Source organism: Podarcis raffonei, chromosome 3, assembly GCF_027172205.1.
Source record: "Podarcis raffonei isolate rPodRaf1 chromosome 3, rPodRaf1.pri, whole genome shotgun sequence".
NCBI lineage: Eukaryota > Metazoa > Chordata > Lepidosauria > Squamata > Lacertidae > Podarcis > Podarcis raffonei.
The window spans coordinates 66,433,897-66,459,866 of NC_070604.1; the positions used below are offsets into that span (position 1 = coordinate 66,433,897).

The 25,970-nt window shown below is 39.9% G+C and overlaps 1 protein-coding gene and 1 long non-coding RNA gene across 5 annotated transcripts in view; one reads left to right on the forward strand and one right to left on the reverse strand.

Annotated features, from left to right (window-relative positions):
- Positions 1-16,008, reverse strand: LOC128410631 (uncharacterized). Its single transcript, XR_008329558.1, has 3 exons — positions 15,961-16,008; positions 2,550-2,947; positions 1-1,517 (listed from the first exon to the last, which is right to left on the reverse strand). It is a non-coding gene; the product is annotated as an uncharacterized LOC128410631 (long non-coding RNA).
- Positions 4,212-25,970, forward strand: part of ADGB (androglobin) — a 70,301-nt gene continuing 48,542 nt past the window's right edge. For 2 of the 4 annotated variants that reach the window (XM_053382115.1, XM_053382116.1), the window contains exons 1-13: positions 4,212-4,440; positions 8,457-8,634; positions 10,547-10,639; positions 11,709-11,780; positions 13,104-13,313; positions 14,700-14,839; positions 17,260-17,346; positions 18,576-18,775; positions 21,186-21,314; positions 22,093-22,187; positions 22,943-23,117; positions 24,014-24,104; positions 25,639-25,771. In XM_053382115.1, the coding sequence (XP_053238090.1) occupies positions 4,367-4,440; positions 8,457-8,634; positions 10,547-10,639; positions 11,709-11,780; positions 13,104-13,313; positions 14,700-14,839; positions 17,260-17,346; positions 18,576-18,775; positions 21,186-21,314; positions 22,093-22,187; positions 22,943-23,117; positions 24,014-24,104; positions 25,639-25,771 (1,677 nt within the window). In that variant the 5' untranslated portion in view covers positions 4,212-4,366. Of the gene's footprint in view, positions 4,441-8,456; positions 8,635-10,546; positions 10,640-11,708; positions 11,781-13,103; positions 13,314-14,699; positions 14,840-16,079; positions 16,233-17,259; positions 17,347-18,575; positions 18,776-21,185; positions 21,315-22,092; positions 22,188-22,942; positions 23,118-24,013; positions 24,105-25,638; positions 25,772-25,970 lie in introns of those variants that run through there. The other 2 variants (XM_053382114.1, XM_053382117.1) reach the window with 2 other exon arrangements.

Below are 25,970 nucleotides of genomic sequence, written 5' to 3' on the forward strand. Positions count from 1 at the left end.
TTTGTTCCTAATTTACTTGCTCCCACATAAACAATCCGCCTTAAGTTTTTAACCATACTTGGGGATGGTCAAAAGTTAGTTATGAAACTTTGGCCTTCCCCAATCTTGAGTCTCCAAATATTGTTGGACTACAGCTGCCATCATCATTCCTGACCATTGGCCTGCTGGCTAAGGATGCTTGGAAATTGTAGTCCAAAAATATCTGGTAACCCAAAATTGGGGAATGCTGACCTAAAGGATCCTTGCCACAATAAAGCTTGAGACTTATTGTATATATGAGATGAATAAACTGAGCCAGCAGGTATAAAATGAATGCTTAGGCTATATCCAAACCACTTGCTCACAGTATATAACCCATGACATACTGGCAACAGTTGGTGTCCTTGCATCATCCTAGTTAACCCTGTTTGGGACTCTTGACTGCTTCTGTATTTTTGGCTCCTGGTTGGATGTGGCTCTTTAAAACCATACAAGTTCTAAAATATTTCCCACATTAAGGGCATAATCTGCTGCCTAAGAGTTATATAGTGCACTCCAATTCACATTGTTCAGTTTAGCTGTTTTCCTGCTTAGCATAACTGCATAGGTGCATGAGTAGGTAATGAGACAAGGCAGTTTGGGGAATGTGTAGCCTGCATATTCCTTCCACATCCAGCCTGTGCCACCCTCTGCATCAACACTAACTAGGAAGATAGGTCTCCACTGAACCCTTTTGGAATCCAACATGTGTTGCCTGTGTCTATTTAGGCACTAGAATATGTACTATATATTTCTAAATATTTTTGGAAGAAAATATATGTTGATAGTTTTTCTACTTTGTACACCAAGTTTTTAATACGAAATCCAATTGTTTGTGTGTGTAAAAGCAAAAGCAATTGTCTACTTTGATTTGCTCCAATACAGTGCTCAGGATCGGTTCTCTGTTCTCATCCCTGCTTTTTTGACACTATTTTTGTTTTCTAAAACTTTAAAGTGCTCTTTATATTTTGTATAAATAAAATTTGTAGTCAATACATTGTGTTTCTCTTCTCTTCAGTGGGAGTCAGTCAAGAATTATTCCATGTGGGTTAAGTACTGTACTGGGAGATGATGTTTTGGTAGAAACAGAGTGTGGATTAACAAACGTCCGAAGTAACTGAGTAATTCATTTCCCCAGAAGATCCATTATTTCCTTAAGTTCTAGGAGGCTTCATGAGCTTTCGTTGGACAGGTTTTAGAAGATGCAATGATCTGTACATTCCCCGCCCACCCCGTAACTGCAACTGATACTGTAAAAAAGAACCCCAAGCAAGTCAAACAGTTCACAGGAATGAGTCAGACCCAAATCTCACCAGTCTTAATAAGAGAACTGGATAGGCTGCAGCTCTCTGTTGTGTACATTCAAGGCTGGTCCACATATGTAGCAGAACAAAGCTGTACTACAGGGGACTGTGTATTTCAAACTTGTTTCGCTTTTTCCCAACACTGCTCTGTTAAACCTCTCTGCAAACAGAAAGCCAATGCAGTTGGACAAAAAACTTTCTCTCCATTTTGGATATTATCAAGAATATATAACTTGCTGTTGAAATGGGACACTCAGGATGAAATGGTGAAGTCTGCTATGATTAAATGGGCACAAGATGTCGGACATAACATTATGTTGGCTGACTGGGAACAGTTATGGACCACAGGTATGAAATTTACGGCATGTAATGCCTTAAGAGAGAATATTATGAAAATGATATACAGGTGGTACATGATACCAGTCAAGCTTGCAAAAATATATGATTTGCCCGATAACAAATGCTGGAAATGTAAAGAAAATGAAGGTACATTCTTTCACCTTTGGTGGACGTGCCCAAGGATTAAGGCTTTCTGGGAGATGATCTATAATGAAATGAAAAAGGTATTTAAATAAAACTTTCTGAAGAGACCAGAGGCCTTTCTCCTGGGCATGGTCAGCCAATTGGTGCTAAAGAAGGACAGAACTTTCTTTATGTATGCTACAACAGCAGCAAGAATACTTATTGCAAAGCATTGGAAGACACAAGATTTACCCACTCTGGAAGAATGGCAGATGAAGGTGATGGACTATATGGAATTGGCGGAAATGACTGGCAGAATCCGAGACCAGGGAGAAGAGTCGGTAGAAGAAGATTGGAAGAAATTTAAAGACTATCTACAGAAACACTGTAAAATTAAGGAATGTTAGAAGGATGCTGGAATGAAGTTATGTGGTTTTAGCAGTAATGTTACAAAGGGGTATGTAAAAATGGATTGTTAACAGGTGAGAATGTAAAGCTACAATATATTAAGATAAATTATTAAGATAAAAGCAAAAATGGTAAGGATTTGCTGAAACAACTATTGAACTAGAATACAAAAAAGGGAGGTGTGAGGAGGTCAGGGAAACAAGTAAATGAAAGACAAGACATTGAAAGACTGATTTGTTTTTAATTGTTTTTATTTTTCTGTATTTTGTATTTTTTGTTTCTTTTTTCTTTTCTCATTTTTTCATTTTTGTAACTTTTTTGAAACTTTAATAAATATTATTATTTTTTTAAAAAAACTTTCTCTCCGATGCATTGTCTTCTGCTTGCAGGATTTTTTAAAAAGCAAGTACTCAAAAGTGACACCACTCACTTCTTGTCTGAAGTGGTGCATTCCATTCTGCTGTATGTATAGACCAGTCCTTCAGACGTAGTCCAGCTGGAGGGCCACAGGACCCCCAATCCTTGCAAATCTGAGTTACTTGAAAATCTGTTGCATTTTAATGCCAAACTCCTTCCCCTGTAATGTTTTCTTTCCCTTATCTTGTTTCCAAGAACTATTTTGCTTTTACTCCTGTTTCCTTGAGTGTGTGCCTCACTGCTTGTACTGAGCACAACAGTTGATCTGGTAAGGTACTCCCAGGGCAGGCACAAGACATTTTGGCACCTGATGCAAACTGCAAAGCGGTGCTCCTTCCCTGCCAGGAAAGAAGAGGTGAGTGAAGAGCTACATCAAGAATAAGGGTGGGGAATAAAAATCTACCTAGGGATCTGCTGACCTGGAGATCCTGCTACCTGAGGTGGTCACCTCACCTTGCCTCATGGGTGGACCAGCTCTGGGTACTCCAGTATCATTATTCTGTACTGTAGGTCATAAATTTAAGAGTGGCTTCTGACACCCTTGTAAAAGGTAAAGGTACCCCTGACAGTTAAGTCCAGTCGCAAACGACTTGGGCATTGCGGCACTCATCTCACTTTACAGTCCAAGGGAGCTGGCGTTTGTCCGCTTCCGTAGTCAGTTTTTCTGGGTCATGTGGCCAACATGACTAAGCCGCTTCTGGCGAAGCCAGAGCAGCGCATGGAAACGCCGTTTACCTTCCTGCCAGAGTGGTACCTACTTATCTACTTGCACTTGGATGTGCTTTGGAACTACTAGGTTGGCAGGAGCTGGGACCGAGCAACGGGAGCTCACCCCGTCTCGGGGATTCGAACCACTGACCTTCCGATCGGCGTCCCCTTGTAATGTAGTTGACTAATATTGCCACATTAATGATAGAAAGACATCACAACTATTCCATCTCGAGATCTTCTACTTCTCAGATTAGGCTAATGTTAACAGATAAAATACTTGCTTTCAGTAACTCCTCTGGACAAATAACTGCCTCCAGCAGAAAAGATGTACACCGTTGGGTTTTTCAAATTGTTTTATTTCTCGGACATTATATATGTTTAAGTTGAACTCCGCTCCGCCACCTAAATAAACAAACATTAATGCAGATTTGAAGAGCCGTCCCCTTCTCACTCTTTGTATTTATGAAGATATTCAACATGTTATCAAGATATGGACAGGCAGCGGAAGAACGATTTACGCAAGATGATATACAGATACTTGATTTTGTTCAGTATGCAATTCAATTGTATCTCAATTCCCTGAAAACACACAGCCACACCGTCCTCTCTGCGCTCAGCGGCGCGTGAACCCCTTGCGCCTCCGGCTTTGTTCACTCGTCGGGCTTTTCGCCCAACAGCGTAAAAACACAAACGATAAATAAAAACAGGAAGCCAGGAGGCGCGTGTTTTTATCTCTATGGACTCAGGGAGGCGTCCATCTACCCGGCGGCAGCTCTATGGTAAAGAACATTCCCTATCTACTGTGCTTAGGAGGGAAGGTTCCGGACCGGAAGTGGGCATTGAGGACTGCGAGGCTGGTGTAGGCGACTCAAACTTTCCGTGCTTTTTATTTTGCCGGAAGTACGGGACGCGTGTCACTCTATCCCCGTTTCTATCTCTGCGGCTGAGTTGGCGTCTCTTAGCAACGGAATGGACGCTGACGCGGCCGACACCTGAGGGAGGCGAGCTATTGCGGCGGCGCTGAAGCTCGTCTAAGGGAGCCTGGCATGTCGAAGTTAAGCAAAAAGAAGGAGCCGGTGAAGAGCAACAACGTTCTCCAGACGCCCTTCCCCGCTAAAGAGTAAGGCTCCAATACCCTCCGCTTCTCAGGCGGCCCCCGTTCCTTGCGGGTTGCGCCCAACTCGCCGCCTCTTTTAATGCATTTCTGTTTCTAAGGTTAAGGACTCGCTCCTGGAAGATGTGAAGCGATAATAGCGGGGGAGAGTGTTTCTGGGCGCGTGCAGAGTGCACTATCCTTGCCAAAGCAGTGTCTGAGGTCTAGGGAAAGGTTGAGTGTATGATGATCAATTTTTTTCTTTCCAGCTGCAGTTTAGCAATATCTAGCCATCAGCTACTCAAGTAAGTCTTGCCTGTGCTAAATGTCCTTGATTCTTGTTTCTAGGCCACATGCTGTATTCTGCCACATGTACTTTGCAGCTGTTGGTGGCCTTGTTTTGATTCTTGAGGAACTGCAGCACCTGGGATTGGCTGGGACTCAAAACCTTAAAGGATTCTGCGTAGATTGCACATTTATTGTCTCTCCCTTCCTTCAGGAAACTTGGGAAGGAGCTCATCATGTGACAATACACACTTCCCTTTCCCAGTCCTTAACAACAGGTACAGGAATTGGCCTCGGTGAGTGTGAAGGCTGAGCAGAGACTGAAGCTGGGCCTTTCCACTGCAACCATCCTTCCACTTTCTACTTTTCCTTATGTTATGTGCACCCTGTTGGTACACAGTAAGCATACCTGCCGTGGTTAAGAGTGAATTCATACAAAATATGGAAGAACTGTCATCAGTTAGTGGTGTTGAATGAGTGCTATTGAGATTCTGGGTATAGTACCAAATTGCTGGGTGTTGTACTGTCTATTTGGTTTAGTAAGCATTGGATTTACTTTGTCTTCAGTGATGTCTGTTTGCCTCTCTCACCACTGCTCCCCCTAATCAACTAAAAGAGGAGATGCCACATCAGTCTCCAGGAACTTCTGAATGAGCATATCAAGCCGTTTCAGCTGTTTCCTGGTAACTGGGAATTAAATAAGTTACTATATCAGAAAGCTCTCATACTTTTCTTGAGCCTCGAATACTAACGTCTTCTGATGCAGAAGAAAGGAGTATAAGACTGCTTGTGTGGCCAGAAGACATGTCATGCCTACCTGAGAACTAACCATATTTACTATTTTTTGGAAGGACTGGAACAGAATTTCAACAGGAGTTGGCTAAACCAGTAGCTGATTGGTAATAATAGTTGTGCAGGGTCATTCTAAAGAGCCATCAATTCTATCACTGTGGATTTGATGGTGGCTAGCCACATGCCCCAACACAAGATAATGACAGCTATTCTCAGCAGCTGAGAAGTGTCAAATACACTTACAGCCATCATGGTTAGTGGCCACTGATAAACAAGTCTTTGGGGTATTTATCCACTTTTATCCATTTCATTTATTTACTAATACAGTGGACGCTCAGGCTGTGAACATGATCCGTGCGGGAGGCACGTTCGCAAACCGCAGCGCCACATCTGCGCACGCGCGGGTTGCGATTCGGTGTTTCTGCGCATGCGCGAGCGCTGAAACCCAGAAGTAACCCACTCTGGTACTTCTGGGTGTTGGCTCGTCTGTATCCCGAAAACATGCAACCTGAAGCGTCTGTAACCCGAGGTATGACTTTATAGCATAAAGAGGCCTCACCTATTCCTCTTCAAAAGGGCACAAGGGGGAAACCTGGGGATGAACAGGAAATAAAATGTAGTACCAAATGTGATATAATTGTCTGCTTTCCAATTTTATTTTAAAAAGTAGAGCACACCCCACAGCTGGGCTTTATATATGTCCTGGGTCCCTTTCAAGTTTAGCAGGCAGAAGTTTCCAAGCTCGGTTTCTTTGTTATAGATGGATTGTTTTGCTGTCTTGTCTAATATGAAAGTGGGGAAGAAACCCTTAAACAAATAACCTAATGACAACAACAACCAATCCTGACATTGTTCTGCAGATGGACCTTAGTCAAGTCACTGCTTATATATCCCAAAGGATATATATATATATGAAGTCTTTTACGAAGCTGTACTCGAAATAGTGTCAGGTCAGAGCAGCATATCTCTCTTCTACTTTGACAAACCACCAGCTAAGCCTTCTGGCCCCAGCTGTCAGGAAATATTTAAGTTTAGTTACTGCTGAGCTGTAGATAGTATTTAAATCAAGAGGTTGATGGCAGCTTGTTGTCGTCTATTAAGTGATATTTTTAACTATAAAACTTTCAAAGAGGTCAGTTTCTTTCTCCTAGCTTGTTGGCATATGTCTGTATGCATAATATTGAATATTTAAGTCTGTATGTTAAAAATAAAGCACCTGGAAAATATTAGGAAGCCTTCCTGCTTTTAAAATTGGACTAATGAATATGCTTTTCCATAAGTCTGAAAAGCCCCAAATGCTGTAACCTTTCCTCTTAGAGATGTGGTTCCAGCCCTATGAACATTTGGTCGCCCTTTTCCACACATTTTCCAGCTCTACAGTATGTCTTTTTGAAGTAAATAAAGACATAAACTGTTATCTAAGGAGCTGTCACTATTCAATATAATAAGAGGAAATGAATTACCACCACCCTACAGACTATTACACAATGGGAAAATATTGGAAAATCTGCTTGTCTGCTATCTTGCACTTCACCTGCTTTGTTAATTTCTCTTGATGTTTGCCTTAGAGGTACAATAATGAAGACACGTTGAAGAAAGTAATTACTATGGTCTTTATAGACATTTTATGGAAATATTTTTTTTTAGTAGGTACTTAGAAACTAGTCTGAATTCAACTAGTAAAATTCAATTGTTGGTACATTTGGGTTATTTTTTAGTTTTAGTTTTTATTAGTCACTTGCTACCAAGGTCTCCAAGGGACTTACATTTAGGAACATAAACATAAATACATTATACTGTTAAAAAATCATATAAAGCATTAGCATTCTCATACATTCTCCATACCTTCTCATGCAGACACCTACAATTAATGCACCCTCCCATCCCCTGGGTGACATCTGCAAGAAACTTTCAGCAGCACACTAGCAGCAGAACAAAATCAGCTCAGCTTTGGAAAAAGTCTTCACCTAGCACCAAAAATATGTCATGCAGACCTCACTGGGGAAAGTATTCCACAGATGGGAAACCACAACTGAAATGGATATTAAGGTTCCATTGACAGCTCCTCAAAGGGTGAGGTGGTAGAAATGCAACAGCAGTACAAGAGCAAAGTTTACTTCTCTATGCAGGTGCAGACATTTAGTCGCAGCCCCAGTGAACATTTGTATTATGTAAAGGATTCATTTGAGCTTGGTGAAGGGGTGATGTGCACTGTTTGTCAATAAGGCACCCTTGATTATCAGACTGGCACAACACTGAACAAACAATCTCACTTTGAATGTCAAACAGCTCAAAGGTATATGTCTCTTCAATTAGATGCTACTACTAGTAGAGTTTTCACTATTTCCCTGCCAACTGGCTAGTAGGCTTGGACAATAATGTCCCCCTCATTATTTGGGGTCATTTGTCTCCACAAAAGTTGCAGGCATTTTTTAAGCCTGGAGGGGGAGCAGTTTGTGTTTCATGCGGGTTTCCTGATCACGCAGTAGAGCATTGTGATTTGTCTTATTGAAACAAAACAAAAAAAAACTTGCTGCTACTTCAAGTAGTGGCAGAGCTACAATAAGCAGCAACCCAACAGCGTTCTTCCTTGTGAATGACCAATGGGAATTGCATTTCATCATAGCATCTTTCCCAGGGTCATTCTAGGGAAAATAAAGATTTTTAAAGAAATGCTGTTCCCATTACTACAAGACTCTTGTTTTGGTTGTAGAAATGATAATTGTTTATACTTTTTCTGAGGGACTGTGAGCTGTGTCAGTCATAAGGCACATATAATAAGCTGCTCAAATGATGTATTTCTTATCTCTTCATTTTATTTGTAGTGATAGTACTTGCATGGGGTTCAAAATGAAGATATTGTGCTTGCCAACAGTATGAAACTGAAATTAGAATAAGAAAATTTGGAAGTTGATTACCATGTAACTAACAGCAAGTTCTCTTCTCGTGCTCACATTTTATTTCAGCCTTTGGGGTATTACTGGATCAGTCTCTAGTGTAAACCCTCAAGGTCCTTTGGGTGAGTCTAGGAAACCAAGATTTCCTATCTGGCCAGAATGGAATGAAGCAGATATCAATGTAGAGAAGTGGGATGCAGGAAAAGGTGCAAAGGAAAAAGATAAAGCTGGAAGAAGTCCTATTTTAGTAAGTTTTCTGTAGTAATCAGAAAAGTTCTTTCAGATTCATCAGTATTTGAGAATATGTATTAACCCTGTATCTTCTTAAGCACACCTTTTAAAGATTCATCATTGAATGAGTGCTCGCCATACTAGTAATGCAATGAGGCTTTTCATTAAACTAATATTAAAGTTAAAAGTGCTTAGCTGTTTCTGAATCATACCTTAGCTCAAGCATTGCCAACTAGTGGTCACATTTTGCATTTTAAGAGAGTGATATGGGCACCAGTCATAACACAGCTGCTGGTGGAAGCCAGCAAAAGGACTACTGCAGTGGGTATCTCAGCACCCTCTCCTCCCTCTGTGTACCCTCATGCCTCCCCTGAAACCACCAGGAGAACTCCCAGAACAGCATGTAGAGGAAGGAGAGCACTGCACTGATAGAAGGACCTTGTTAGCACCTTCTGATCAGGATTGTGCAAAGTTACCTCTCTGCTGGTATCTTTCACTAAGAAGAATGCTTCCTGTTGAGGAGGCTACACTATGGTGGTGGTCCCAACTTTGCCTAGGTGGGCAGACACCTACTGCTGGAGGTTTTCCCACCAGCAGTAGAAGGAGAAAGTCTGTAAATGAGGCATTTCTGAGTGGGATCACCAGTAGCTTTGGATATGCTGATAGGGTCCAGCCAAAGTTAAGCACTTTTTGGTTGAACTGCTCAGATGTGTGTACATCTGTGTTATAACCTATATTAAAATCAGTGAGATTTAAAAGTTGAGCTCCCCAATTTTTGGCTGACCTTCATGGGCAACCAAAATATTGTGATCTCTGGGATCGTACAATGGGCAACCAAAATATTGTGATCTCTGGGATCATACACCCTCCCCTGAGGGCCAGAGTCTTGTAACTGACTTGGTGCTGTGCTTTGAAAACCCAGTGTGAGGCTCTCAATGATTACTATCTGCTGTTCTCTCCCACTCCAAGCTATGAGCTGGAAAGCATTGAGAGGGATTTTACACATAGTAATAATGAGCTCCCACCCCTCAACAGCTCCATGCAGAAGGGGTAAAGAGCCTTGTGCAACTCTGTGCTCACCAAGTTCTCCAAGTGACTGGCAAGCACAAAGCCAAGCCAACATCCTTCTTCCTCTATCTCCGAGCTGTAGGGTGGAGGCAGAGACTTGTTTTCCAGTGCTTCCTCTTCTCTTCCCCTCCACCTGCAATAGTTCCAGGACTGAGAAGAAGCCTGAGACCCATCACACTTCCCAGAGCTATCTGTGTACTTATCACGATGTGAGCAGCAAACAAAATAGTATCAGACTTTGACTGGTACATGTCCCAGATTAATGATGATGATGATGATCATGATGCTGGTGTTGATGATATATTTCTGAATGGCCTTTTACATGCGTCTCAAGGCAATTTACAAACATCATAAAACAGCAAAAATAATTTTGTGGACTGCACAAAGAATAAAAGATAGGTTTTAAAACAGTGCAACATAAAAGCCTAAGGCAGCTGGAAAAGCTTGTCAAAACAAAAAACGACTTCAGTTATTTCTGGAAAGTATAGATAGTTGGTGTCCTGAGTTACTGTGGAGTTATTTATGCTCTTCTAATGCTAGTCTTTTAATGCTTGTCTCTACAACACACATTGTTTCTTTCCTTATATGATTGTTGTTATGCTATCTAAAAATTCAGAATTAAAAATAATTGATAGTTTCCATTTCATACAAGTGTTTTATTTCTCTCAGTTGTTTAAGCTTTAGTTTTTGATCACTATTAGAATATTAGATATGCTACTAAAAAAAGACTTGCAAGTGAAAAGTTTGCAACTTTTCTTTGAATTGTGTGTAACTGAATCTCTTCAGGATAAGCATATTTCTCATATATATATATATATATATATATATATATATATATATATAATGAATGCTTTTTACAGCATGTCTTTGAAGATCCAGAAGGAAAAATTGAATTGCCCCCTTCTTTAAAAGTGAGTTTCTGGAGAAGGCCACAAGAATTCTTAGTCACTAAGGTGAGAAGATGTTTCTTATTTGATGTTTATTTTATACAGCAGAGTTGCTAACCCTGCACCCATTAGTACCCCCACCAGATTAAGACCTAAGAAAGAAAGAAAGAAAGAAAGAAAGAAAGAAAGAAGTGTCTCCCTTCCTAGAAAGACAGTTATGAAGCAAAATATGCAGATAAGCAAAATATGCAGATATAATCAATTTCTGTGAAAAGAGCCAGCCTGACTCTTTTGCCTGTCAGTATTTTAGCCAATGAGTGTCAGAGGTGTGATTGATAAGTGAGTTGTTTGGACACCAGACAACATGAATCCATTGAGTCCTACAGAGTTTCTGTTTCCTCCTGCCCTTTAGTGCACTTTTCCAGCTTGTGTGTGTTTTTTTAGCCGCTCTGTTTATTTTGTTTTTCTGCCTGTAAGTCAAGGGGCTACTTGAAAGGCTCTTTAAAAATGTCTTTGTTGTGGTAGTAGAAAGAATGTGGGAATTGCCTGTCAGTCATTTTGCTGCCTGCAAAGTTGTAGTGGTGGGGGTTGGGGGGGTGCCCATTTCAGAGTCATCATTATGATCATCACCATTTGTTCCTGCCTGTTCCCAAGTTGTTTGAGTAGGGGAGAGCATAGTGCAATTGTAGAAGCATAATTACAATCATATCCTCATACACCTCTAATTTTGAGACACATGTAGATGACTTTCCTCCTCAAACATTGTCCAATCTGGGCCAGTATTATTTAACTATCCACCTGTTACCTATATTCAAAGGTTTTGCGGGTGTTTGCCTTCAAAACTTGCCTAGCCAGTGTATGACAGTGGGGGGGGGCATGTATGCCATGGGAAACAATGGGAAACAATGCCACTATCACACTATTGTGTGTCATCCACTGATTATTTCACTAATGTCCAAACTCAGTTCAACAACAGTTCATCAGTCTTTTACAGAATTTTAGCATTGATTACTTTAAATTACCTTTCTTAACTTTTGATTAACATTTTGTAGGCAGTTATAAGTTATTTTAAGATTTTGAACATGTATAAGCGTTCATAAACATTTTAATAAAAGAATTACAATTATCTTTTTAGGTGCCTGTGGTAGTGAAAAATGAAGCATGGTTTGACCTTTTTTCAGCCAATGAACATTTAATGGGCAGTGAGGTATGTATACGATCTCTTCTTAATAAAGAAAGCATATTAATTATGTAGATGAATGGAGGAGACTTTTGATGTTGTCATAAAACAGGTAAAATGCCTTTTCCTAGGGCAGGGATGGCTCTACCATGCTGCAAGGCGAAGTGACCTGTTGCAGGTGATGCCACAGAAGGAGGGTTAAATGAAGGGAAGAATGAGCACACTTACATTTTCAAAGTGGTGTAAGCTACCTTGAGCTATTTTAAAATTCAAAATGAACTGAGTTTAAAAATTCAGCTTGGGGGTAGAGTCCCAGCTGCTGAAGAGCTAGCTTATATGAAAAAATATATGATAACACATGGATTGAGAACAATTTCCATCCATTTTAACAAGGGGTTTGGTGTTATAGGGGAGCTACTGAAAGGGAAAAGTGGGGGGATCCAGGTGAATTTAAGCGTGTTGGGGTCTCATTGATGTCATTGGCCTTAAGGATTTGGATTGCATTTGGATTGCACCTTACAACAACAAGGAGTATGTTACCCTAAACCCAGTAAGGCTTGCTTCTGAGTAGGTAAGAATAGACTTGAACTGTTAATTAAGGGAGGGCTACATACTAGAATACCTTAGGCTTTGGTTAAAATTAACTAAAGTTCTTGGCCTCAGTCTAGAGACTGGATGCTGTTCACCCACAACAACATACAGGATCTTCCACTTTGTCCCCATGCACATATGATCCATGCTGTCAGAGCTGCTGCTGGTGAACAACTGTGTGGTGACAGGAGAGGAAAGGAGTCGTCTATTCTCCCAGATGACAGGCTTCTGCTCCTTCTCCCTTAACAACATTCTTTTGCTAATGTATGGCCACATTTGGTTCCAGATCATGCTTGCTACTTTAGGGTGTCTTTGTTTCAGATTATTTAATACTGACACACCACCTGCTGTGTGTGATCCAGGAAGAGATCCCTCAATAAATTCATCTGGAAAAGTGTTCCCTGCTTTATTTTGATTTTTCTTCTGCTTTTTGATTGCCTACTTTTATAAATCACCATTGATTGGTGATTTATAAATAAAGTACTCTCTGCACCTTTTAATATGTCTTTCTGTCTCCCATATCCTTCTCTCTCATGTCATATTGGTGCTTAGATTCTGCTCTGTTGAGCACAGACATCTTTTTTTAATGTTCTCTGTGCAGCACTTGCTTTATTAGCTTCTATACAATTAAATGGTGTTGTTATCATTATGTATTTCATTTTAAAGTAGAGTTAGACTATATATGTATATATGTATGTATTGTGAACAAAGCTGACTTCTTTTATTTCCTTCACCACCCAAAAAAACCCCTGACTTCAGCTGATAAGATGGATAATAAGTGAAATCTATGCAGTTTGGAAGTTGTATAATGCACCTGCTTTAAGTCCTGATCCTAAAGCTAATGCAAATGAAGCACCTCAGCTTTTGTGGAAGCCATGGGAACATATATATTCATTATGCAAAGCTATCAAGGGACATATGCCATTGTACAATAGCTATGGAAAATATGTGGTAAAGCTTTATTGGATGGTAAGTATGCATCAATCTTTTTGGAATATATTATGCACATCATTTATTTTACATAGGTTGCAGTCCTGTTGTGGGGAGGGGTGGTTGAAGGCTGAAAGCCTTTGAGCGGCCTCATCCAAAGGCTTAATGATCTTTCGCTGGAAGGGTGGAAGTGAGGTTCTTGCACTCTTGTGTCCTTCTCCAGTTTATTATTTTATTTTACAGTTTTCCTTTCATTAGTAGCAACAGCTCCAAAACTGGCATGGTTTTCTTCTTGGTTTGTAGGGGTGGGTGTGCCAGAGAATTGGACAGGCTAGGAATCCTTTGAATCAGTGCCTTCCCCCAGCACACACCCCTTTCATTCTTTTCCACACAGAGGCTGTGGACACTTCTGCAATGACAGGGAGGGGCCATATAGGGTTGGATCTCTCCATGTCTCTCTCAGATCTGACATGGTCTGCAGAAAGGGAAATCCAGTGCTTCCTATAGCCTTGGGTTGGGGAAGCTACAACTCTCCAGGTGTTATTGGATTGCAACTCCCATCAGCCTCAGCCAGCATGGCCAACGATTTAAATAAATGAATGACAAATTTTGAACCAAAATACTGACCACTATATGTTGCATGAATATAAAGAGATAGCACAGGCTGAAACAAATTTCTATCTCTTCAGCAAGAAATTATACATTTTAAAATTTAAGCTGTGCCCACAAGCTATTCAAAACCCAACATTAAAGCATATAAATTATAGTAACATTTGTTAAGGAGAAACCACACTTAGGTGAATGTAGATTCAGGTTGATACAATCCTGTATTGAAAAGGAGTTCAATCCCATATATGAGATGTCCTATATATACAGCATAGGTAAACAAGGAGGAAATAATTCTCCCTTGTTCCAGATGCTTTGGAAAGTTCCAGAAAAGTGGATTCTAATATATTGCCATGGAAGCATAAGAAGCATTCCCAAAGTACCAGAACATTCCAATAACATTCTCCCTCAATGGTTGTTCAGTGGCATCTGAGTAGCACACTTTGTCCCACCCCTTATTTCCACTTCATATGAGTAATAATGATAGATGACAAACTGCTTTTATCGTTATGCTTTTATAAGGTGAGAACGTTCCAACTAATCCTTTTAGTTCTGAGAGGATAGTTTTGCATTGGTGAAAACCACGAGAGCTGACAACTGAGGAATAGCTCATCAGTACCCTGCAAACAATTTCGAAAGTACTAGCTGTGCTGCTTTCCATTGTGCAGACAGAATCTACTGGACTTTCATATTTGCTCTCCCTATTTATTAAAATTATCTATAATGAGGGTCAAGTTCTTGGAAGGTCACACAGATTTTCATGCTGACACAATTTTTCATTGCCACCTAATCACATTTAATTTCCTTTCTCTTTTGCAGGGGAGCTGGCGAAAGATCATTGTGGATGACAGCATACCTTTCAATGAAGACAATGAGATGCTGCTTCCAGTAACAACATGTGAAATTGAACTTTGGCCACTGATATTATCCAAAGCCATAATTAAACTAGCAAACAATGAGTATGTTTTCTAAGCTTTGTGTCTGTTTTGAGATCAAAATAGAGCGATGGGCAACAAAGCTAGAATTTAATACATAGGGTGGATGCTTGTTTGTTAAGAATGAATGAATGGATAGGGGTGCTTTTTGAACCCTATAAAATATAGTAAACAAAGGACGATCCTCAGCTGCAGCCAAAGTCAGTGGGTATGTTAACACATAATATACTAAGCCATAGTTTAATGCTACATGGATGAGCCTGAAATGTCTGGCTGCAGCATTAGCTTACATCCTCCCTGCTTTACTCCGCTTGCACATCTGGGAGGAGGACTTTGGCAGAGTTTAGTCCTACTTTTAAAGAATCCCAGCTTATTGTTGAACCAAGAACGTTGGTTTAAAACAAACTGGTTAGTTTTAAGAACTGAGCTTCATAACCCATGATTTGAAATTGTTTTCTTCTGGAACTTAACCAGAGTTTTTTTTAAACAGGAACTCTGGTTTGAACATAATGCTAAACTGGGATTCTTTGAAAGTTAAACTTGGCTCTTTCCAGCTGTACAGGAGAAGGAGAGAATGCAGTGCAGTAGCTTAGACCTTTTACTCAGACTTGTTCAGGCTCATTCACATAGCAATAAGCCATGGTTTAATGTCACATGTAAATGCAACTGGATTATATTTACATTAATGAACAAACACTTTCATTTCAATCCCACAGAGGCCCAGAGTGTCCTTGATTTTCCCTTCCCTCTGCTGCAATCTCCTGTACCCCACTGAACACCTTCAACTCTCACATGAAGCTTTTTGAAGTAGACATGAAGTTGTAGTAGGAAGAATGAAGTGGGGAAGCCCTATTCCATTTTTGGAACTCATTTTGCAGTTGTAGGTTCTAAGGCTCTGTTTTGTTAAGGAAGGATTTATATTGCACCCTTCAGCCAAAAAGGCTGCCAAAATGACTTTTTAAAAAATCAGCTTTAAGATGGTCCCTGCCCTTAGGTTTATGATCTAAAAAGATAACACATGAGGGAAAAGGAGTGGTCAGGGAGCGAGGTAGAGTGGGGAAGCAAGCTGGAGCTCAATTTATAACGTTACAGTTCTTATAACTGTTATAAGATTCTGTTTGTATAGAAGAACAGCATCTACTCACAGGTGTCAGAGGCAGTTATGGCCAGGGCTTTATTCACCAGAAGCACTCTGGTCCAGGAGCAGAACTGCTGAACAATGTGCAGGACAGAGCAGCTTCTGCCACCGTTCTTCCCTAAGGAAGCTGCCGTAACTGACTTGATGGCAGTTAGAATCCTCTCGGGAGGGGGCTTGATGGAATTATTTCCCTCTTCAGCCAATGTCTGTGGCAGCATGGGAGCTATAGACCTGGTTTCTCAAAACCCAAGGCCACCCAAACAAGGAAATGCTAGGAAAGTTGGGGGGGGGAGATTCGGGGTTTTAGGAGGGCATATGTTATAGAGCTCACTGCATTGTAGATCATGAATTGTGTTGGCAGCTGGAAAGCTAACACAACAACTAACAAAGTACATTTGCATTGCCACCCTACATATTGGTCTGTTTGACCAATAATTCTATAACTTGGTGTCTAGCAGTTTCAGTTGCATAGCTTTGGAACAAATATAATGAAAAAATTAAAGAAATGTTGATGTTATAGCAGCAGAATTCCACCTCCATTGTGAGAGGGCAGTATTCCTCTGAATTCCAGTGTGCTTCTCACATGCTTCTGAATGGCCACTGAGAACAAGATGATGGATTAGATGTGCCATTGACCTGAACCAGCAGGCTCTCTTTGTGTTCATATGTTAAAATTTTACTGAGAAGATCTAGAATGGCAATTTTAAATAGATTTATAGATGGACATTTAATATGAAAGCATGTCTTTATTGTCATGAAAGTTTATGGCTCAAGATAAATTTTCATATTTCAGTTACCTTAAGTCTAGCTGGCTAACATAAGTTTTCCTTTGGAATTTGTCAACTGAATTTGTTCACTAAGTTACAGCAAACTGTGTTGCCAATAAAAAGTCATTGGCCATTTCTTCAAATCAGGCTTCCTCAACCTCGGCCCTCTAGATGTTTTTGGCCTACAACTCCCATGATCCCTAGCTAGCAGGACCAGTGGTCAGGGATGATGGGAATTGTAGTCTCAAAACATCTGGAGGGCCAAGGTTGAGGAAGCCTGCTTCAAACCTTTAAAAGCTTGAATTGCTTAATGCTTCATTCCTATCTGATGCTACATTTTGTTTCTGGGAAGATAGGAGGCCTCTACCCCTCTGATTGCAGCTGTACTGTGAATTGATTTGTGAATATTCTTGTTTGCTTGCAGTGGAAATTATATATGAAATATGAAGAATCTGGAAGGATATGAGTGACTGTTGAGACAGAATTAATATCTGAATAGAATATTGATCTGCTTATATGCATATTTGTATTTGTTTTAGCATAAATGATGTAGGAAAAAGGGAGCTGGGGGAATTCACAGTTCTACATGCACTTACTGGATGGATACCAGAAATTATTCCTCTCCAGTAAGTTCCACTTTTATATGCAGTTCCTTCAGCTTTGCGTCCCGTATACTTGGTTGATCTGGTGTTTGGGGTGGGATGGGGTGAACATATACACAGTATGACTCAAAACTTAAAAGCAGTCAAAATCAACTGAACTCTGTGAATTTTTTAAAAAAACACTTTAAAAATCAAAAGTTGATTGTTGCTGGGGTCTTTGTCTTCCTTTCTGCCTGCTCGATACTCAACTCGCTATTTAATCACTTTATGACTCCTTTAGTGAAATATTACCTTTTAAAATGGTTGTACACATGTTTTATTTGTTGGGTTTGTCTGGTAGTTAATGGTGTCTATAGGATTCTAGCCTAAATTAATTTCAAATTCACACTTACTTGGGAGTTAGACCTGTTAAACTCAGTAGGGCTTTCATCTGAGCAAACATACATTGGATCGTGCTGTCCAAGGATGTAGGGGGGAAACTATGTTTCATCGTTTCAAATGATCATTTTAAATATCTGATTTTGAAACTGCTTGGTTTAGTGTTTTTTTGTTTATGTTATTTCTGAATGAGTTTTACAGAGTAATCCCAACCTTCTGTGCTGCTAGAGAGAGTTAAGATAAGATGATGTCCCTCCACCAGTGGAGGACTCCACTGCTGCCAAAAGTGCAGGGGGTTGAAAGGCTGTTTGCAGCAGTTAGTATAGGGCTCCAAAACATAGCCTTATATAATCATAGAATCATTAAGAGGGTGGGGCGGGTACAATGCAGAACCAGCCATAGATCCACTAGATGTAAAGCTGCTCTATCCCCTGAGGGGAGTGCCAGCATAGAACCCCTCAACAGTATCAGCCTAGAGCCAGCATTGCAAAAAACATATTGGGCATGTGGCCATTGTTCCACCACTTTACTCCCCTGGTTGGGGTTGCTTTTGCTTTGTCCCTAACCTTTTGGCACACAACTGTTTGCCTTCGTTAGTTGTCTTTGTTAGTTATTTTCTCAGTACTCTAGAAAAAAAAAATAGGTTGCATTTCTTTTCAAGGAGTGGATACATTCTAGATGACACTAGGTTCCAAGAGTGACTAGAATGGTTCCAGTGATAACCAGACTATTTAAATGGTAGTAAAATTCAGCATGGTTGCTTGACTTGACTTCTATAGATTAAAAAAAAATAACTTGAGTAGCATAATGCATATGCAGTAAATAAAGAGCAGGCAGAACTACATTTCAAAGCAATGTTTATGTATATTTTAAAGATCTGGATATTTGGATAAAGTTTGGGAATTCTTAAGAGAGACATTGCCAGAATTTAAGTTACCAGAAGAATCCGTTCCTGAACTTAAGATCTCACTTCAAGACACTAAAAAAGATCTAAAATCATCTGACATTAAAAATGATGCCGTACCTACTGTTAAGCCACCAGAGAAGGTAGAGAAACCTGAAAAAACTGCCAAAGGTATGAAATTATAAAGACTGTAAATGATATGCAACAAAGGACACCTTCTGGACAGAGAAACCACATCTTTATTTCTTTGCACTTTTCTGTATAGGCGTCAAATAATCACATTAAACTCCAAGGAGTTACCAGACTTGAAGGTGTTACGTGTATGTGAGAGAGAGAACTGAGGTCCGATGTAAGGTTGCAATTCAGTGTACAATAAAGTACCTTTAAATCCCATTGAAATCTGTGCAACAGTGTGCTGGATTGAAAATTTAGGACTGCCCTCAGATAACTCAGCACCACTGAATTTAGTGAGACTTACTTCTGAGTAAATATACAGTATAATGCCACAGTAGATACATTAAGCCTTATTGATTTCAGTAGACTTAACTGTACACAGGATAGTGATGTGTAAGTCTAGTTGTAAGTACTGATCAAATAGGATACAGAAAAAATATTCTCCATGTAAGTATTTTTTAATCAAGTCTAAAATATTATCTCAGGTTTTCTTCTTTAAATGACATAGTTTAGAGGCAAAAACATTTGCACCAATAGCAATTGCATGATTTTTTAAAAAGTAAATAGCAGGAATCACAGGAAGGTAAAGGATCTCTGTGGCCCAATTCCTGTCACATATTCTTATTCTCTCTCTCTCTCTCTCTCTCTCTCTCTCTCTCTCTCTCTCTCTCCCCCCTGTGTGTGTGTGTGTGTGTGTGTGTATACACACATACACATACACACAGTGCACTTTCTAATGGAATGGAATGGGGTCATGTCAAGTTTGGCCCTTGGAAACTGAGGCGAGCTCTACTTTTAGCACATAGCAGCTTCAACCAGGAGTGTTGTATTTTTTGGCTTAGGTCCTGTGAGCCAGCTGTGCCATTCCCTGGAGAAGGCTAGCCATCATCACACATTCCTTACTTATCTTGAAACTGGATTTTTGCAGCAATTTATATAGGGTTGCCTTTGAAAAGTGTCCAGAAACTTCATCTACTGCAAATGGTGGCAGAAAGCGTTTTACTTAACCTGATTCTTTAAAAAAATCAAATCAAATCATTGGACTCTGCTGCTTCATTGGCTTCCAATTTGTTTCTGAACGCAATGCAGGTGCTAGCTCTCACCTTTAAAGACCTGAAATGGTTGTAATCCTGCCCATGCCACTTAGATCTTTAGAGGTTCTGCTCCATGACTAAGTGTGGTTGATCAGTATGTAGTCAAGACTTTTGTTTTGTTGTTGTCTGGAATTCCTTGCCACGAGAAGCCCAGATTAACTTACTATTTTTGGTGAAAACATTTTTCCATGGGCCCAGGCTACTGGGATTTGTAAAAAAAAAAATTATTTTATCCCTACTGTAATTTTACTACTATAATGTTCTATAATATTTTATAGTTTTGGGTAAACATTATATTTTTATTGTATATAAATAGTCTTTCTCAATATTGCTGTTAAGCGTCTTAAAGGTTTTTTAGAATGGAAAGTACAGTGGTACCTCGGTTAAGTATTTAATTCATTCCGGAGGTCCGTTCTTAACCTGAAACTGTTCTTAACCTGAAGCACCACTTTAGCTAATGGGGCCTCCTGCTGCTGCTGCGCCGCCAGAGAACAATTTCTGTTCTCATCCTGAAGCAAAGTTCTTAACCCAAGGTACTATTTCTGGGTTAGTGGAGTCTGTAACCTGAAGCGTCTGTAACCTGAAGAGTATGTAACCTGAGGTACCACTGTACAGTGTAAAAACATTTTAAATAAGAAAGAAAGGTGACTATTATTTATCCTTTGTGCTTTGTTCTGCTATAAAACCGCTAGGCATGCCAGTAAGCAGGCATAGTGTTAGTTCTTCTCCAGAGAGACTCATATCATCTGCTCACGAAGCCCCTGCGTTGGCATTCCAGTCTTTGCTGGGGCTTTGCATGGGGGCATCTGTGAAGATCACAGTCTCTGCGTGGGTTATTGATTCTCATAGTTGCTAATGGGTGGTGCTGGACTATGGCCTGAGAGACCAGGGTTTGAATCCCCACTCAGCCATGAAGCTCACTGGGTGATCTTAGACCAGTCACCATCTCTTAGCCTAACCTACCTCACAGGGTTGTTGAGAGGATGAAATGGGGAGGAGGAGAACCATGCACACCACCTTGAGCTCCTTGGAAGATAAAGGTGTTATATAAATTTAATTATTTATTTAATTAATTAATTAATTTAATTAAAATACGTGGAAAGGTTATAGACAAGATATGAGTGGCGAGCCATTTGTAAAAGTTGCCTTGAACACAGAATCATGATTTATCTTGAACTTAACATTTATCTAAAACAGAGGCATGAATTTTGGTTCACGTTTTTCTGCACTACCCATTGCTTGAGACAAGGACCCCTGGGTGTTGTGTGACCATGTATGGTAGTATTCACACGTGCATTGTCTTTCTTTGGTAGAGAAGCAAGATCAAAAAGATGTTGGAAAGAAGAGAAGCAAAGATGGTGAAAGGGATAAATTTAGGCCAGGGCCTCATTCTGGACGCGTGTCTTCTGACTTTCAAAATTCTCTCCAGCTGTTTCTTGATGGTAAATTATAATTGTTCCTAGATGTATGTAACAACTGATCTCAACAGCGAATATTTTATTGACTTCTGCTCATAATTAAGGATTGTAGGCTTTTCCTCAGCTAAATGAGACTGCAAAAGATCACACCAGCTTGCATGAAACAGAAATTAATGTCAAAGGCAGGCAGAAAGTACTTCATAGTTGGTTTCAGCCTCAGGGAAAGTGTATATTGCCCCACATTCCCATCTTCTTTTAGGTGGTCTGAAGAAGTTAACCTCTTCAGGTAAACTGCAATCCTAAACACGTTGCTAAAATTTTGGGTTTGTTGTGGGAAAAGCAGGACGGTACATTGAACAATTCACTTGGAGGTTGCTAGTTCCTTCAGTGGTTTGGCTAGCTCTTTTTCTGCTCTAAGCACAAGAGGTCACGTAGGGGCAGATCAGTCTCTAGAAAAAAAAGTGAATAAAATGTATGCCGTTTAAGTGTAAAGCCCTAACTGATCATGAAACCACTGTTCTGAAGTTGCTCCATTCATCTGTGCCTGGAAGGTTACTTAACTTGAACAAAACTGGTGAAATCAAGTTTCATTTCTTGCCTTTATAGCAACATAGCACCTAACAAGGTCTATAATAGTTATGATAATATTGAGCTATTATCTGTGGCAGCATTTCAGGGGGGGTTTGTTACTGTTTTGGAGTTTTTTTATCTTGTATTTTTATCTTGTGAACTGCCCTGAAATCTTTTGATGGGTGGTATATAAATCTAATTAATAATAATATGTAATGGGTTCTTTTAATAGGTTCTGCAACACCACTGCAACCACAGATGGTGGTATATGCTTGCTATATGCCTCTTTATGTGTCTGAAAGAAAGATATTTGTCTTAGGGAAAATGGTAAGGCTTTGTTTATTTTGCCTTCAAAATATGAACTAATAATCGAATAAAAACAGCAAATATGTCAACAAAGAACACAAAACATATTTGTGAAAAGGGCTGTTTGTAGACCAATTTTCTGCCTCCGTCCAGCTCAGGTTTGGGGTTGGTTGGTTTTATACCTTAAGTGCTTTGACTTGTTAAAAAGAAATGTATGTTTCATAAACATTCCTTTTATGAAACTTGGTACAGCAATGTGCAGTTAATTGGAATCCTGGCATGTATAGTATTCTTACCATTAACAGGGATATCTTCCCAATGTTACTGGAGACTTTCCATATAGGTCTAGCCAAGAAAAAGTTGCCCATCATAACGAAGGATAATCTAGAAATAGACAGGGCTGTAATTATGCTAGTGACTGGCCAAGCTTGCCAACAGTCTTTGAGAGAAATTACAGCTCAATTACAGTACAATATTTTATTTCCACTCCAAACCTGAGTCTTATTGTTTTTACAGGACTGTGCAGTTGTTCCTATATTCCTCTATATTCTCCTTCTACCTCCTTGATACTCTGTCTTGCCAATGGTAGGATTAGAGCACTCAGATGGAGTTTAGGGCTGTTGATGGCCCCACATACAGAGGCAGTGCAGTGCTCTCTGTCCTAGAACAATTATGATAGTCAGAAATTACATAATTGTTCCAAAATTAGTTTCCTCTTGGTATTTTTATGTGTAACACAGCCTCCATTGTGCATTTTATTCCTCTTTCTTTTGCAGGCTGATTCATCTGAGCAGTTGCGGCAATATGGTCTTTCCCACATATACAGTCACCCTGCACTGCTAACCAGAACAAGGTCCGGTCCCCTGGTAGCCCCTCCCAAACCACCACCTATTCCTCGTTGGAAACTTATCCGCCAGAAAAAAGAAACAATTGTGACTGATGAACCCCAAGGTTTGTCTTTCCAGGCTTTGCAGTATATTTTAAACTAACAATAAGCCAAAATGTAATACTTGTCTCTTGATTTCACCCACACTGCCAATTAGAGGATCAAAAGGATTGATATATGAAAATTCAGATGCTTTTTACTTTACCTAATAAGTATTATTCTGTGCTTGAAATGAATACTGAAAGTAGTACTATTGTGTGGTTTTTGTTGTGTTTCCTTTGTTTTGACCACGTTTGAGACATAGGGATATATTGTGTCTTCTGAAAGCAATCTGACCCACAGCAATACACATACATACACAAAATATAGTATAGGACACTTCTCTGGTTTGGCACAGAAACTTGCAATGTGGAAAGTCATATTGATGGGAGGAATGTTGACTTTTTATTTGTTTGGGCCAGACTAATGAGAAAAGAGAGTGGCAGAGAAGAATATTACTATCATATTATCCCTCCCTCAAGCTCCTAACAGTCAACATCTGTCTTTGAAGCTTTACAGCTGTGGCAGAAGCAGCTGGAGGACTCTAGGCATCTGAGCCTCTTTTCCTGCCCACAGGGCAAGACTGCTGCTGGTGTTCTGACCCCATAGGGGTGACATGAAAGGGGATCACCCAGTTTGGGTCATTGTTTTGGTACTGTCATGAAGGGGAGGCTGATGTTCTTTACAACATTAAGAATATTTTTTTCTTGTTAAATCTGTGCTGTTAACATTTTAACATAAACCTGCTAACCATGTTTGTCTGTGTGCACATTTCACCTTCCTGAATGAAAGGCAGTCTAATTGTATAGAACCTGCAGATACTATTCGCTGGATTCAGGTTGTTATTTTTCAATGAGAGTCTTTTTTTGTCGAGGGTTTCTTAAACTATGAAGAACTCCTGTTTTTGTTCTTTACCTTCCAGAACCTGTCATTAAAAAGCCAGAACAATTCATTGAACTTGCTAGCCCGTTTCTGAGCTATAGACTTTCTCCAATACCAATACCAAGAGACACGTAAGTATATGAACCAGTGGGCTTCAGTGAATTATATTTGGAAACCGCCATGAGGTTTTCTACAATCAAGCGTTATATAAAATTTAATAAATAATGATATTTTGTGCAATAAAGGTTAATTTAACAACAATTTAACACTACAAAGTATTAAAGGGGTGTGTTTATCAATAGAGGAAGAAAGGGAGGAAAGGAGGGGAAATGTGCCACAAGTGATTTGTATTCATAGAAGTTCATGGTAATGCTGTAATTTAAAAAAACCTGAACTTCAAAAATCCCATTAGACATATATAACTTCCTATATGTCCAAAAGACAATGTGTTGGAATCAGACTTACATTCATGTTAGAGGAAGGAGAGGCACTTTTCTCAGATTCTTTTCCACCCCCCGAAAAACTGAACCAGAGGATTTGGAGATTCCCTAGAGCAGCATGAGAGGCAGCATGCATGTGCGAGGGGGGTGGGCTACATAAGGAATTGGAGATGATGATGATGATGATTTCATTTCTAATGTGTATTTCCCCGAAGATCCCAGGGCAGGTTGCAAAAACATTAAATACAACATTAAAAACAGATTTAAAAACAAAAAAGACAATCACAAAAAATAACTACCAGAAATGATGGCTTACAATTTATGCTTCAAAAATGCAATGGATGGTAATCAACACGATGCCCTTGTTTTCTCCCAGGCAGTGGTTTCAGCCAGGAGACAAGGTTCTTGCCCAAGTGGTAGCATATGCTAGACCAGGCTTCCTCAAACTCGGCCCTCTGGATGTTTTGAGACTACAATTCGCATCATCCCTGACCACTGGTCCTGCTAGCTAGGGATCATGGGAGTTGTAGGCCAAAAACATCTGGAGGGCCGAGTTTGAGGAAGCCTGTGCTAGACCCAAATTCCAGGGACTCATTGTCACATATTATTAGCTCCCATTCAGGAAGCCAGGCCCAGTAAGGCACAGCCAGACAAAGGAAAATGTAGGCCTAGATCAGTCATCCCCAAACTTGGCCCTCCAGATGTTTTGGGACTACAGTTCCCATCACCCTGACCACTGGTCCTGTTAGCTAGGGATGATAGGGGTTATCCCAAAGCATCTGGATGAGGCAAACCGGCAAGGTTGTTAGATAAGTAGCACCCTGGATAGCTCCTAGTAGCACCTAGGTTGGCAGTGAGACAAGGAAAGCTTGAATGTAGCTCCAATAAACAATGAACCCAGACTAAGCCTAAAACAGGCCTCCCACTTCCTTGGAACAGCTAGCCCAGCCTTTGGTGAGCAGAGCCTCTGCTCTTAAAAAAAGTCTACCTTCTTTTATAGAACAGGTACCAGGATTAGAAGCTTCATTAGTATATCTCACCTCCTCAAAGTGCAAGGAAGTGTTTTTGATTTCTGAACTTAAATTAATTTTCCCTGGATATTCCCTATTTTCCAGTAGGACTTCTTTTTATGGTAACTGCTAATGGAGTAGAGTTACTCGGCTGGACATTTTAATATATACATTTTATTTAGAGATGAATGTTAATTTATCTGTGTTTTATTTAGCCATTTCCCACCTTCTACATTCAAAAAAGGATCTCTTCCAGCATCCAGTCTTCCTGCTGTCACTGAAAATGATGAAAGCGTAATTGACTCTTCTGGAGATTCAAATTTAACAAGTACAGAAGAAATTTCTCAGGTGAAGATTTTACCCTGCATGGGTTGTTCTCCATTCATGCTAAAAATTGTGTACACTACTTCCTGTATGATCAGTTTTTTGAAAAAAGAAAAATGTTGCTGAGCTTTTTCTCTTTGCATTTGAATAAATCAGAAGACTGTGATTCATCTGAAGTTTGTAGTAAAAAAGTGATGTTCACAAATCATTCTAGATCAGTCCT